The sequence below is a fragment of the Lepus europaeus genome, chromosome 23, assembly GCF_033115175.1.
Source record: "Lepus europaeus isolate LE1 chromosome 23, mLepTim1.pri, whole genome shotgun sequence".
In the NCBI taxonomy this organism is placed as follows: Eukaryota; Metazoa; Chordata; class Mammalia; order Lagomorpha; family Leporidae; genus Lepus; species Lepus europaeus.
In genome coordinates this window covers 1,401,751-1,414,207 of record NC_084849.1, presented here as the reverse complement: position 1 = coordinate 1,414,207, position 12,457 = coordinate 1,401,751, and the positions used below count along the sequence as shown (strand labels likewise).

Sequence of the window (12,457 nt, the reverse complement as noted above, 5' to 3'; positions counted from 1 at the left end):
TCTGATCCAGCTGCCTGCTAACGGCCTGGGAAAGCAGTGGAGGATGGTCCAAATGTTTGGGCCCCTACACCCACATGGCAGACACAGATGAAGCTCCTGGCTGCTGGATTTGGCCTGGCCCCACACTGGCCGTTGTAGTCATTTGCGTAGTAAACCAGTGGATGGAAGATTTCTCTTTGTCTCTCCCTCTCTCTCTCTCAAAATAAATAAATAAATCACTAAAAAAGAATACTTTGTACATTCTAAATATAAATTCTTAAACAAATATATATTAAAAAAAAAAAAAACACTCTTGGGGCCAGCACTGTGGCGTAGTGGGCTAAGCCTCCACCTGCAGCACCCACATCCCATATGGACGCCAGTTCTAGTCCCAGCTGCTCTTCTTCCAATCCAGCTCTCTGCTATGGCCTGGGAAAGCAGTAGAAAATGGCCCAAGTGCTTGGACCCCTGCATCCACATAGGAGGCCGGGAAGAAGCTCAGCTCTGGCCATTGCAGCCATTTGTGGAGTGAACCAGCAGATGGAAGACCTTTCTGTCTGTCTCTCTGTCTGTAATTTTACCTCTCAAATAAGTAAATAAAATCTAAAAAACAAAAACAAAAAACCACAAACTCTTGCTGGTACCAGGGCCCTGCAAAGTGCAGGAGGCAGATTCAGCAGGAGCACCCAGTCAGAGACGTAGCTGGGGTGGGGTCCGGGCACCAGATGTAACCTGACCTCCAGGAGCACCCAGTCAGAGACGTAGCTGGGGTGGGGTCCGGGCAGATTTAACCTGACCTCCTCATGATGACAGCACACACCAAAGTCTGAGAATAGCTGGTTTATGTCAACTATTTGGTGAAATAGTTTACCAGACCCACAGCTAACACCCAGGTCTGAAAAATGAAGCAGAGATTCATCATCTTTTTGTTGGTGGGGTGGGTGGGTGTCCCTACATGTGTCTGGTTTTTTCTTCTGCTGTCACTGTCTGACCAAGGCATATACATTTGTCCCGGGTACCTACTGTGCGCTGTAGGCCCCAACTGCTGGTGCTGTCTCTCAACCTTGTTACTGCCAGCTAAGAAGTGGGAGCCACCCTCATCCTCAGGGATCCTGGCACTGCAGAGCCAGATCAGGTACCATTATTCTCCAGAGGTGAAAGGTCACGATCCCACAATTCCATGAACATTTTCTGAGCACTTGTGTCATCTAGGGAAGGTATAAAGATCACCAAGGAGTCTGTTTGCTAAGAGATTAGAAACAAGCATGACAGCCAATGAAAAACAAACACATCAGGCAATCAATCCAGAGGGCAGCTCTAGAATGGCACCCTGCAGGGGAGCCGTTAGACTCCGGAGGAAACCGGCAGCAGCTCTGCTGACATGCTGGCTGTCTCATCTCCAAGACAACCCAGCCCCCTCGGTTTGCATTTTAGCTGTCACCTTCCCAAGCATTCTCTGACTTATCCAGTACAGTCATGCGTTCTGGATTTCAATATGTAAACTGTTTCCATTTATATCTCCTTCACAGCAGTTTGGCCTTTTCACTTTTTTTTTTTTTTTTGAAGAGTTATTTTTATTTATTTGAAAGGCACAGCTACAGGGCTCTGGTGTAGTGGGTAAAGGTGCCACCCGCGGCGCAAGCATCCCATATGGGCAGCAGGTTCCAGACCCCACTGCTCCAGCTCTCTGCTATGGTCTGCGGAGGCAGTAGAAGATGGCCCAAATGCTTGGGCCCCTGCACCAGCATAGAAGACCCAGAAAAAGCTCCTGGCTTCAGATCAGCTCAGCTCTGGCCGTTGCGGCCATTTGGGGAGTGAACTAGCAGATGGGAGACCCCTCTCTCTCTCTCACTGTCTGTAACTCTACCTCTCAAATAAATAAAAATTTTAAAAAAAGAAAGAGGCCGGCGCTGCGGCTCAATGGGCTAACCCTCTGCCTGAGGCGCCGGCACTCCAGGTTCTAGTCCTGGTCCAGGCGCCAGATTCTGTCCTGGTTGCTCCTCTTCCAGGCCAGCTCTCTGCTGTGGCCAGGGAGTGCAGTGGAGGATGGCCCAGTGCTTGGGCCCTGCACCCGCATGGGAGACCAGGAGGAAGCACCTGGCTCCTGGCTTCGGATCAGCGCAGTGTGCCAGCCGCAGCACGCTGGCCACAGCGGCCATTGAGAGGTGAACCAACGGAAAAAGGAAGACCTTTCTGTCTTTCTCACTGTCCACTCTGCCTGTCAAAAAAAAAAAAAAAAAAACAGAAAGAAAGAAAAGAAAAGAAAGGCATTGGGGCTGGCGCTATGGCACAGCGGGTTAATGCCCTGGCCTGAAGCACTGGCATCCCATATGGGCGCTGGTCCTGACTGCTCCTCTTCCAGCCCAGCTCTCTGCTGTGGCCTGGGAAAGCAGTGGAGGATCGCCCAGGTCCTTGGACCCTGCACCTGCATGGGAGACCAGGAGGAAGCACCTGGCTCCTGGCTTCAGATCAGCGCAGCACGCCGGCCGTAGCAGCCATTAGGGGGTGAACCAACGGAAAAAGGAAGACCTTTCTCTCTGTCTCTCTCTCTCTCTCTCACTGTCTAACTCAACAACCTAGGTATCTGAAAAGAATGTCTAACAGCGCAAGTCCTCTGGTCTAGCATACACATTCCGGGGATCCAGGGCACGGAGAAACGGGACAGGTATGCAAAGTCACACGTGTAGGAGGCTGCTAGATGACAGCAGCTTACGGCTCAGACAGCTCCGGACACTCAGGACACAGCATCACAGGGTAGGCACTGCACAGGCCTCAGGGTAAAACAGCAGACTGGGTAGGAGAGCTGGCTGCAGGATCAAAACTGCCTGATGTCTGCTCAGCAACCAAGGCGCTAGAGACTTTACACCAACTGCTTAACCTAAGCTCAACATCCTCTGCTCTGAAATTGATTAAATGACATTCTCAGCTTCACATGTTTATCTCAAAGAAAGATGCCGTCTGGTGGGAGGGGCTTGGAGGAACGGAGCCCAACTCCCCCTCCCCGACCAGACAGGAGTCAGGGCCCCTCCTCCTCAGAAACAGGGGCTGGGAGGGGACAGAAACCCCACAGTCATTACCCTGGGCACATTTTCCCAGGACCCACTACTGGGAGACAAGAATAACTGAAATAATTTGCTGTCTAAAGACCAAGTAGAGGTGCCGGCACAGTAGCGCAGCAGGTTAACGCCCTGGCCTGAAGCACCAGCATCCCATATGGGCACCGATACGAGGCCTGGCTGCTCCACTTCCGATCCAGCTTTCTGCTATGGCCTGGGAAAGCAGCAGAAGATGGCCCAAGTCCTTGGGCCCTTGCACCCACTTGGTTGACCTGGAAGAAGCTCCTGGCTTTGGATTGGCACAGCTCCAGCCATTGCAGCCATTTGGGGTGTGAACCATCAGATGGAAAACCTCTCTCTCTCTCTCTCTCTGCCTCTCTTCTCTCTGTGTGGCTCTGACTTGCAAATAAATAAGTAAATCTTAAAAAAAAATAAAAATAATAAAAAATAAAGACCAAGTAATAAGAATTGGACATTGCTTCTGAAATTTTGGTTCACATTCTGTCATAAAACAAAACACAAAAGGCAAACATTTTAGTCAGAGCCCAGAAGGGAATATTGTGAAACATTTACAGCTCTAAATTTATCCAAACAATAGTTGTAACTACCATTACTGGGCAGCAAAAATATCTTGGAGGTAAATTACTCAAAAGAAAAATGCACTGATATTTATTCAAATTCAATTAATTCAATTTCCCTAAGAATTCAGCAAGATGGTAACAGATGTTACACAGAAAGTTCTGGGTAAATGAATGTGAGACACTAACAAAGTTTTCCTACTGAGGTTTCTTGGCACCTTCATCATCCTAAGGATCTAAGGATCCTGCAGGATGAGCACCCCGGCCTGAAACCTGAAACTCCCGGCCTCCAGCACCCCGCAGGCGAGGACACACTGCCCTGTGGCCAAGGCGTGCACTCCGCAGCTCTGGGGTCATTCGTGCTCAACAGACGCTGGCACTCGCCCACTCCACAGCAGCCTTTCCTTCCTACCTGGGAAATCCACTCGCCTGACCTCATCTTTCAACGGCCCAGGAAACGCTGTGTTCCACGGCAAGCTCTGACTGACTGCTCTCCCACCTCCAGCTTCGTCCTTCCTGTCTGACTGGCCTCACACAAGGCTGCCTTCCGGGGCTCTTCTGGACAGACCTCAGGAGTCCCAACGCTGGGTACCGGAGGCCGCAGAGAGCTTCAAAAGCCGCAGCGACACCTGCCTCCGCCCAGCCAGTATCCAGAACCCCAGGTGTTTTCCACAAGTTCCCAGCCCGGCCTGAAGTAGAGCCAGGTGGCTCTGTGATGCAGACAGCAAGAGAGAGGCACACAGGCCGGCAGTGTTTCCCAGAGCAGCAACGTACTTCCTTCGGGGTTTGGTGCGGACAGAATGATGCTGTGGTCCTTCTGCACGGCTTCCACGTCCTGGGCTATCTTTGCGATGCTGTTTCTAATCTCTTCAACCTAGGAGAGACACATACAGTCAGACACTGCAGCAGCTCCAACTGCACTCCCATCTTCCGAGGCCTCGGAAGAGAAGGACAAAGGAGGGACAATCACCACATAAAGAAATACAAGCTTTTCCTGTTCCTACACCATGATCATTTCATTTAAAAATAAAGGAAAAGTTACCATAATAATATTAGTGACTTTCATGCTATGGCGTAGCGGGTAAAGCCACCACCTGCAGTGTCAGCATATCATATGGGCACCAGTTCAAGTACCGGCTGCTCCTCTGCCAATCCAGCTCTCTGCTATGGCCTGGGAAAGCAATAGAAGATGGCCCAAGTGCTTGGGCCCCTACACCCATATGGGAGACCAGGAAGAAGCTCCTGGCTCCCGGCTTCAGATCAGCCCAGCTCTGGCTGTTGCAGCCATCTGGGGAGTGAACCAGCAGATGGAAGACCCCCTTCTCTTTCCCTCTGCCTCTCTGTAACTCTGCCTTTCAAATAAATAAATAAATCTTTAAAAAGATATATATTAGTGTCTTTCAGAGCATGGGAACACCAACCAACACTAACAAAACCCACTAGGCTGTAAAGATTTCCACTAGTGGGCTGGTGCCGTGGCTCAATAGGCTAATCCTCTGCCTGCGGCACCGGCACTCCGGGTTCTAGGCCCAGCTGGGGTGCCGGATTCTGTCCCAGTTGCTCCTCTTCCAGGCCAGCTCTCTGCTGTGGCCAGGGAGTGCAGTGGAGGATGGCCCAAGTGCTTGGGCCCTGCACCCGCATGGGAGACCAGGAGGAAGCACCTGGCTCCTGAATTCGGATCGGCGCGGTGCGCCGGCTGCAGCAGCCATTAGGGGGTGAACCAATGGAAAAGGAAGACCTTTCTCTCTGTCTCTCTCACTGTCCACTCTGCCTGTCAAAAAAAAAAAAAAAAAAAGATTTCCACTAGCAAGCCCCAAGTATCACCCAGATGGAGCCAACTAGCAGCACATTCCATGCAAACGGCAGTCAGCTCACCCCGCAGGACACGCCCACAATAACGAGCTCATGGGCTCACATGGCCAGTCCTTCAGCTCCCTTATCTTTGACCTCGATAAGGTCTAAACTATTCGGGCCCGACGCTGTGGCGTAGCGGGTGGAGCCGCCGCCTACAGTGCTGGCATCTCATATGGATGCTGGTTCTATTCCCAGCTGCTCCACTTCCGGTCCAGCTCTCTGCTATGGCCTGGGAAAGTAGTAGAGGATGGCCCAAGTTCTTGAGCCCCCGTTCCTGGCTCCTGGCTTCAGATCAGTGCAGCTCCAGCCATTGTGGCCATCTGGGGCATGAACCAACGAACAGAAGATCTCTCTCTCTCTCTCTGTCTCTCTCTCTGCCTCTCCTCTCTCTATGGAACTGTGACTTTCAAATAAAGAAATAAATCTTTAAATATAAACTATTCAATATTTTCCCAAATGTAATGTTCTCATCAGCTGATTGATCCAGATTGATTAAGGAGGCCCCACAGGGCTGTCCATGAATGTTGCTTTCTCCATGGCAAAGGGAATTTGCAGACGTGACTAGAACAAGCTCTGGAGGAGGGGAGTGCCCAGCAGGCCTCCAGGTGCAGCTCGGGCTCAGCAACACGGGCACCGAAGCAAGGGCTGCGCTGCTGAGTCCTTCCCCTTCCGCATTTACAACAGCAACACCAGACTCACTGCACTGTGGTCCACAGCCACACCCAATTCCCGGAGCCTGTGACTGCCACCTTCCATGGCAAGAGGGACTTTGCAAATGGGGTTAAGTGCTGGGCCTTGAGATGGGAGATTACCCTGGACAGCCTGGGCGGCCACAAGGGAACCAGAGGCATTCTTACAGAGCACAAGAAGTGCTCATGAGAACACAGGCTGCAGGGATGTGCTGTGAGGACAGAGGACAGGGTCTCTAGGCTCGAGTTCCTCAGAGCTGAAAAGCAAGAGGACACAGCCCTGCATTTTCCCGTATGCACACTGGTGGCCTACAGAACGCTAAGACAGTAAACAAGTGCTGTCTCAGGTCACCAGCTCTGTGGTAATCTGTTACAGCAGCACCAGGCAACATGTTAACATAAACACATTTTTATTATGAAAAAGTATTTTCTAGGGCCTGGTGTTGTGATCCAGCGGGTTAAGCTGCCACCTGCAGTGCCAACATCCCATGTGAGTGCTGATTCGAGTCCCAGCTGCTCCACTTCCAATCCAGCTCCCTGCTAATGCACCTAGGAAAGCAGCAGAAGATGGCCCACATGCTTGGGCCCCTGCACCCACGTGGGACACCCAGATGGAGTTCCTGGCTCCTGGTTTTGTCTTGGACCAGCCCTAGCTGTTGCAGCCATTTAGGGAATGAACCAGCAGATGGAAGATCTCTGTCTCTCCTTCTAACTCTGCCTTTCAAATTAAAAAAATACATTTTTTTTAACTTTTATTTAGTAAATATAAATTTCCAAAGTACAGCTTATGGATTACAATGGCTTCCTCCCCCCATAACTTCCCTCCCATTCGCACCCCTCCATCTCCCGCCCCCTCTCCCATTCCATTCACATCAAGATTCATTTTCAATTATCTTTATATACAGAAGATCGATTTAGTATATATTAAGTAAAGATTTCATCAGTTTGCACCCACACAGAAACACAAAGTGTAAAATACTGTTTCAGTACTAGTTATAGCATTACTTCACATTGGACAACACATTAAGGACAGATCCCACATGAGGAGTAAGTACACAGTGACTCCTGTTGTTAACTTAACAATTTGACACTCTTATTTATGGCGTCAGTAATCTCCCTAGGCTCTAGTCATGAGTTGCCAAGGCTATGGAAGCCTTTTGAGTTCGCCGATTTCGATCTTATTCAGACAGGGTCATAGTCAAAGTGGAAGTTCTCTCCTCCCTTCAGAGAAAGGTACCTCCTACCTTGATGGCCCTGTTCTTTCCACTGGGATCTCACTCGCAGAGATCTTTCATTTAGGTGGGTTTTTTTTTGTTTTTGTTTTTGTTTTTGTTTTTTGTTTTTTTTTGTAAGTGTGTCTTGGCTTTCCATGCCTAAAATACTCTCATGGGCTCTTCAGCCAGATCCAACTGCCTTAAGGGCTGATTCTGAGGCCAGAGTGCTGTTTAGGACATCTGCCATTCTATGAGTCTGCTGTGTATCCCACTTCCCATGTTGGATCGTTCTCTCCCTTTTTTATTCCATCAGTTAGTATTAGCAGACACTAGTCTTGTTTGTGTGATCCCTTTGACTCTTAGACCTATCAGTATGATCAATTATGAATTGAAATTGATCACTGGACTAGTGAGATAGCATTGGTACATGCAACCTTGATGGGGTTGTATTGTACAATCCCAAAAATACATTTTTTAAAAAGTGTTTTCCAAAAACACTTGGTGTTTTTTTGGTACCTGTAATTTCTAACTTAATAGAAGGGAGACTGATTTTCACATGAGACTTCAAAAATGTTGAATAAGAGGTGGGCATTTAGTGCAGCAGTTACGACACTGCAACCCGTATCAGAGTCCCTGCATTTGAGTCCCAGTTCCACTTCTAATTCCAGTTTCCTGTTAATGCATACCCACGGAAGTAACAGGTGATGGCTCAAGTACCTGGGTCTCTGCCCCTTACATTAGAGACCCCGATGAAGTTCCAGGTTCCTGACTTCAAAATGTCCCAGCCCCAGCTGATGAAGGCATCTGGGAGTGAATTAGCAGACAGGAGGCCGGCACGGTGGCTTAACAGGTAAAGCTGCCGCCTGCAGTGCCAGAATCCCACATAGGCGCCAGTTCGAGTCCCGGCTGCTCCTCTGCCAATTCAGCTCTCTGCTATGGCCTAGGAAAGCAGTAGAAGATGGCCCAAGACCTTGGGCCCCTGTACCCACATGGGAGACCCGTAAGAAGCTCCTGACTCTTGGCTTCGGATCAGCACAGCTCCGGCCATTGTGGCCAACTGCAGAGTGAACCAGCAGATGGAAGACCTCTCTCTCTCTCTCTCTCTCTCTCTCTCTCCGGCCATTGTGGCCAACTGCAGAGTGAACCAGCAGATGGAAGACCTCTCTCTCTCTCTCTCTCTCTCTCTCTCTCTCTCTCTCCGGCCATTGTGGCCAACTGCAGAGTGAACCAGCAGATGGAAGACCTCTCTCTCTCTCTCTCTCTCTCTCTCTCTCTCCGGCCATTGTGGCCAACTGCAGAGTGAACCAGCAGATGGAAGACCTCTCTCTCTCTCTCTCTCTCTCTCTCTCTCTCTCCGGCCATTGTGGCCAACTGCAGAGTGAACCAGCAGATGGAAGACCTCTCTCTCTCTCTCCTCTCCTCTCCTCTCCTCTCCTCTCCTCTCCTCTCCTCTCCTCTCCCTGTGTAACTCTGACTTTCAAGTAAATAAACAGCTCTTTAAAAAAAAAATTAGCAGATGGAAGAGCACTGTCTCTTTCTGCCTTTCAAATAAATAACGAATAAATATTTTAAACGTTGGAAGAAAAGGGAAATTAAAAATTAAATTTATATTGGTGCAAAAACAGCCATCATAGCGATGTCTATCTTTGTGCTTAGCAGTTGCTTCTGAAAGCTCCACAGGATACATCCCTGAGACTTACAATGGGACAGCAAACAGCACCTCAGAATCACCAAGAAAACAGTCCTGACTGCAGGAGCCTCTTGAAAAGGTCTTGCAGGGGGTGGGGGTGGGGGTGGGGGTGGCGCTGTGGCACAGCGGGTTAAAGCCCTGGCCTGAAGTGCCGGCATCCCATATGGGCGCCGGTTCTAGTCCTGGCTGCTCCTCTTCCAATCCAGCTCTCTGCTGTGGCCTGGGAAAGCAGTGGAAGATGGCCCAAGTCCTTGGGCCCCTGCACCCACGTGGGAGACCCAGAAGCTCCATTCAAGACCCAGCTGCTCCACTTCCAATCCAGCTCCCTGCTAATGGCCTGGGAAAGCAAAAGATGGCCCAAGTGCTTGGGTCCCTACTCTCACTTGGGAGACCTGGAAGAAGATCCAGGCTCCTAGCTTCGGTCTAGATCAGCCCAGCCCTGGCCATTGTGGCATCTGGAGAGTGAACCAGCAGATGGAAGTCTCTGTCTGTCTGTCTCTCTCTCTCTTTCTCTCTTTCCCCCTTCCTTTCTTTCGTAGCTCTGCCTTTCAAATAAAATAAATAAATAAATCTTAAAAAACAAAAACAAAAAAGGCCATTCTGTGACTACTCTTTAGAGGCCAACTTTAGTCTTTAAACACTGGTTGATCTAGGGGCTGGCACTGTGGCTTAGTGGGCTAATCCTCCACCTGTGGAGGTATGGGTACTGGTTCTTATCCAAGCTCCTGGCTTCAGATTGGCCCAGCTCCAGCCATTGTGGCCATTTGTGGAGCAAAGCAGCAGGTGGAAGACCTTTCTCTCTCTCTCTCCTGCTCTATTAACTCTGCCTCTCAAATAAATAAATAAATCTTAACACACACACACACACACAGGTTGATCTGATACAAAATCCACATCTCTGTGAAATTTAAGATCTGAAGGCCATTTTTGAAAAATGACCTCGTATTAACAAACATCATTTCCTTCTCTATTCATCTAAGAGTCATTTCAAAAAATAGCTGGGTTTTTTTTGTTTTTGTTTTTGTTTTTTTAGCAAATGAAAGCTTGAACTGCAGTTAGAATCCAAACAAGGCTGATCACTCTCAACCCTTCCTAAATCAAGTGTGGCCTATTCCTTGTGTGTCCCTGAGACCCCAGCTGCAGAGGCAGAGCAGGCCCACATCAACCAAACTCAGCCAAACAGAATTCAGGGAACTGGTCCCTGTCACTCTCCACCAAATGTAGCAACAGCAGTCAGTGCCAGGAGACACTTTAGAATGAGAGCTGCATGTTAGTGACACCCTGCACGGAGGAGCTCAGCGCCAGGTAAAAGGGATACATCCAGACTGTGACAACTGGACAACGTGGGCAGGGGGATAAAACAACAAAGAGTCTCATTGCCAAGAAGTGGAATCAGGAAATCCAGTAACTGAAGTTTTGATACTACTTTCAGTTAATTTTCTAATGATTTAATCTCAAGGCTTTCCCATTAGATAAAATGAGGAACAAATTCTTAGAAACCAATGAGAAGGCTCGTACTAGGGATTCAAGAACTTCTAGCTGAATCTGAAAAAACTGGTAACTTTAAAATATTTTTATTAGCATTCTATTCATGCACTTACGGGTTGGCTGTGCCTGTCAGCTGGTTTGGAACCCAACTGAAAGTAAGCAGCTATATTCAGCCTCATCAAAACCAACGGCACAAACGGAGCTTTCACCACTGACTGCACACGCTTCTCTACTTCATGTTCAACCAAACCAAAGTGTTTGTGACTCAATTTCTCTTCTTTTTTAAGATTTATTTACTTATTTGAAAGGCACAATTACAGAGAGGGGGAGAGGGGGAGAGGGAGAGAGAGGTCTTCCATCTGCAGGGCCAATGCAAAGCCAGGAGCCTGGAGTTTCGCCCAGGTCTCCCACATGGGTGCAGGGACCCAAGCACTTGGGCCATCTTCTACTACTTTCCCAGGTGCATTAGTGGGAAGTTGGATTGGAAGTGGAGCAGCTGGGATTCGAACCAGCATCCATATGAGATGCCAGCACTACAGGCAGAGGCGTAACCTACTATAACACAGCATCAGTCCTGTGATGCAATTTCAAAAACTGTGAAGTTACCAACAAGCATGGGTAAACCTCAGAGCAGCCAGCAGCGGGCAAGAGGGAGGGGGAAAGGCAGTAAGGAAGCACCAGGTGCACATCTGAGGGACAAAGGTCCAGGCATGGGCTGTGGGCTCCACCTCAGGTACAGGCCAAACTGACCGATGGCACTGGCTGAGCAGAACACCCACGGTCATATAGTTGAACATCACCACGTTTCAAAATCTCAGTCACTAGATCATCTGTGACTCGCTCCATAGAAGATTCCAGAGAAGTGCCACGCGAGCTTTGTATCGCAGCGACTGCCCTGCAGGATGACCAGGCAGCCAGGTGCCCAGCTCACCTCCACTGCCTGACTCCACCTTCCGAAGGACCAGGGGCCCCTCAGGCCTGAGAAGCCATGGGTCCTGTGGTGAAAACATTTACAAAGCCGCCAAGGAGTGTGGAAGGCTGGAGGAAGTATTATCTGGTACCAGCTGGGGACAAGTCACTGACAGACACGGCCACAGACAACGCACATCCCAAGACCTCCTCATCTGGGGAGGGGCTTCCAAGCCGCACCAATCCCTCCTGGGCCATTATCAGGCACAGTGATTTGACACTTTCCTCAATGCTAATATTTTGATAGTACTAAAAATCCTAGAGAGCTTGCATAATTCAAACAGCAATGTTAAAAATAGATTCATCTCAATATCATTTCAAATAGGGCAAATGCACAATTACACTGATATAACACATTTAAAGAATAAAATATATGATTGGGTTTCACTAAATGCTCTTACCTGATGGAAGAAATCATCCATAAAATGGTCCTTTTCAACAACAATTGTGTCTCCATCATCATCTTTCCGACACTAAAATGGAAACATTTTAATGTAAAAGATAAATTTTTAAGATTTTCATTCAGGCACAAAAATGAATGAAAAACAAAAGCAATTCAGGACCCAAGATTTCAACTGACTAGAGCACCAAACTGCAACAAACCAGCAGAGCCCCACATCTAGAACAATTTAATCCTCCACAGCCAGAGCTGAGGGGCAGCGGGGAGCCTCCTCCCACACCTGCTCTAGATCTACCTGCAAGAATGGAAGTGCCTAGTGCATGTGTTCTGTAAAGACTGAAAATATTGACGCTACTAATTTTTATTGAGTGTGTAACTCAATCATTTTTACTGAGTGTGTAACTTCCAAATGCTCATTTCTCCAGAGTAACTCCCCATCTTGGGTCGTGTTTAATAACCAACGAACGCTCTAAGAAAAGACACGGAAGACTGGTATAAAACTCAGGAGGAAGCGACCGTAGCCGGCGGAGCCAGAGCCAC

At 48.8% G+C, this 12,457-nt stretch overlaps 1 protein-coding gene across 3 annotated transcripts in view; it reads right to left on the bottom strand.

Moving 5' to 3' along the window:
- STX2 (syntaxin 2) overlaps positions 1–12,457 on the bottom strand; it is a 49,197-nt gene that overhangs the window by 17,719 nt on the left and 19,021 nt on the right. For all 3 annotated transcript variants that reach the window (XM_062182196.1, XM_062182195.1, XM_062182197.1), the window contains exons 2-3: positions 11,919–11,990; positions 4,388–4,487 (exon numbers count right to left, since the gene is read on the bottom strand). In XM_062182196.1, the coding sequence (XP_062038180.1) occupies positions 4,388–4,487; positions 11,919–11,990 (172 nt within the window). The remainder of the gene's footprint in view (positions 1–4,387; positions 4,488–11,918; positions 11,991–12,457) is intronic.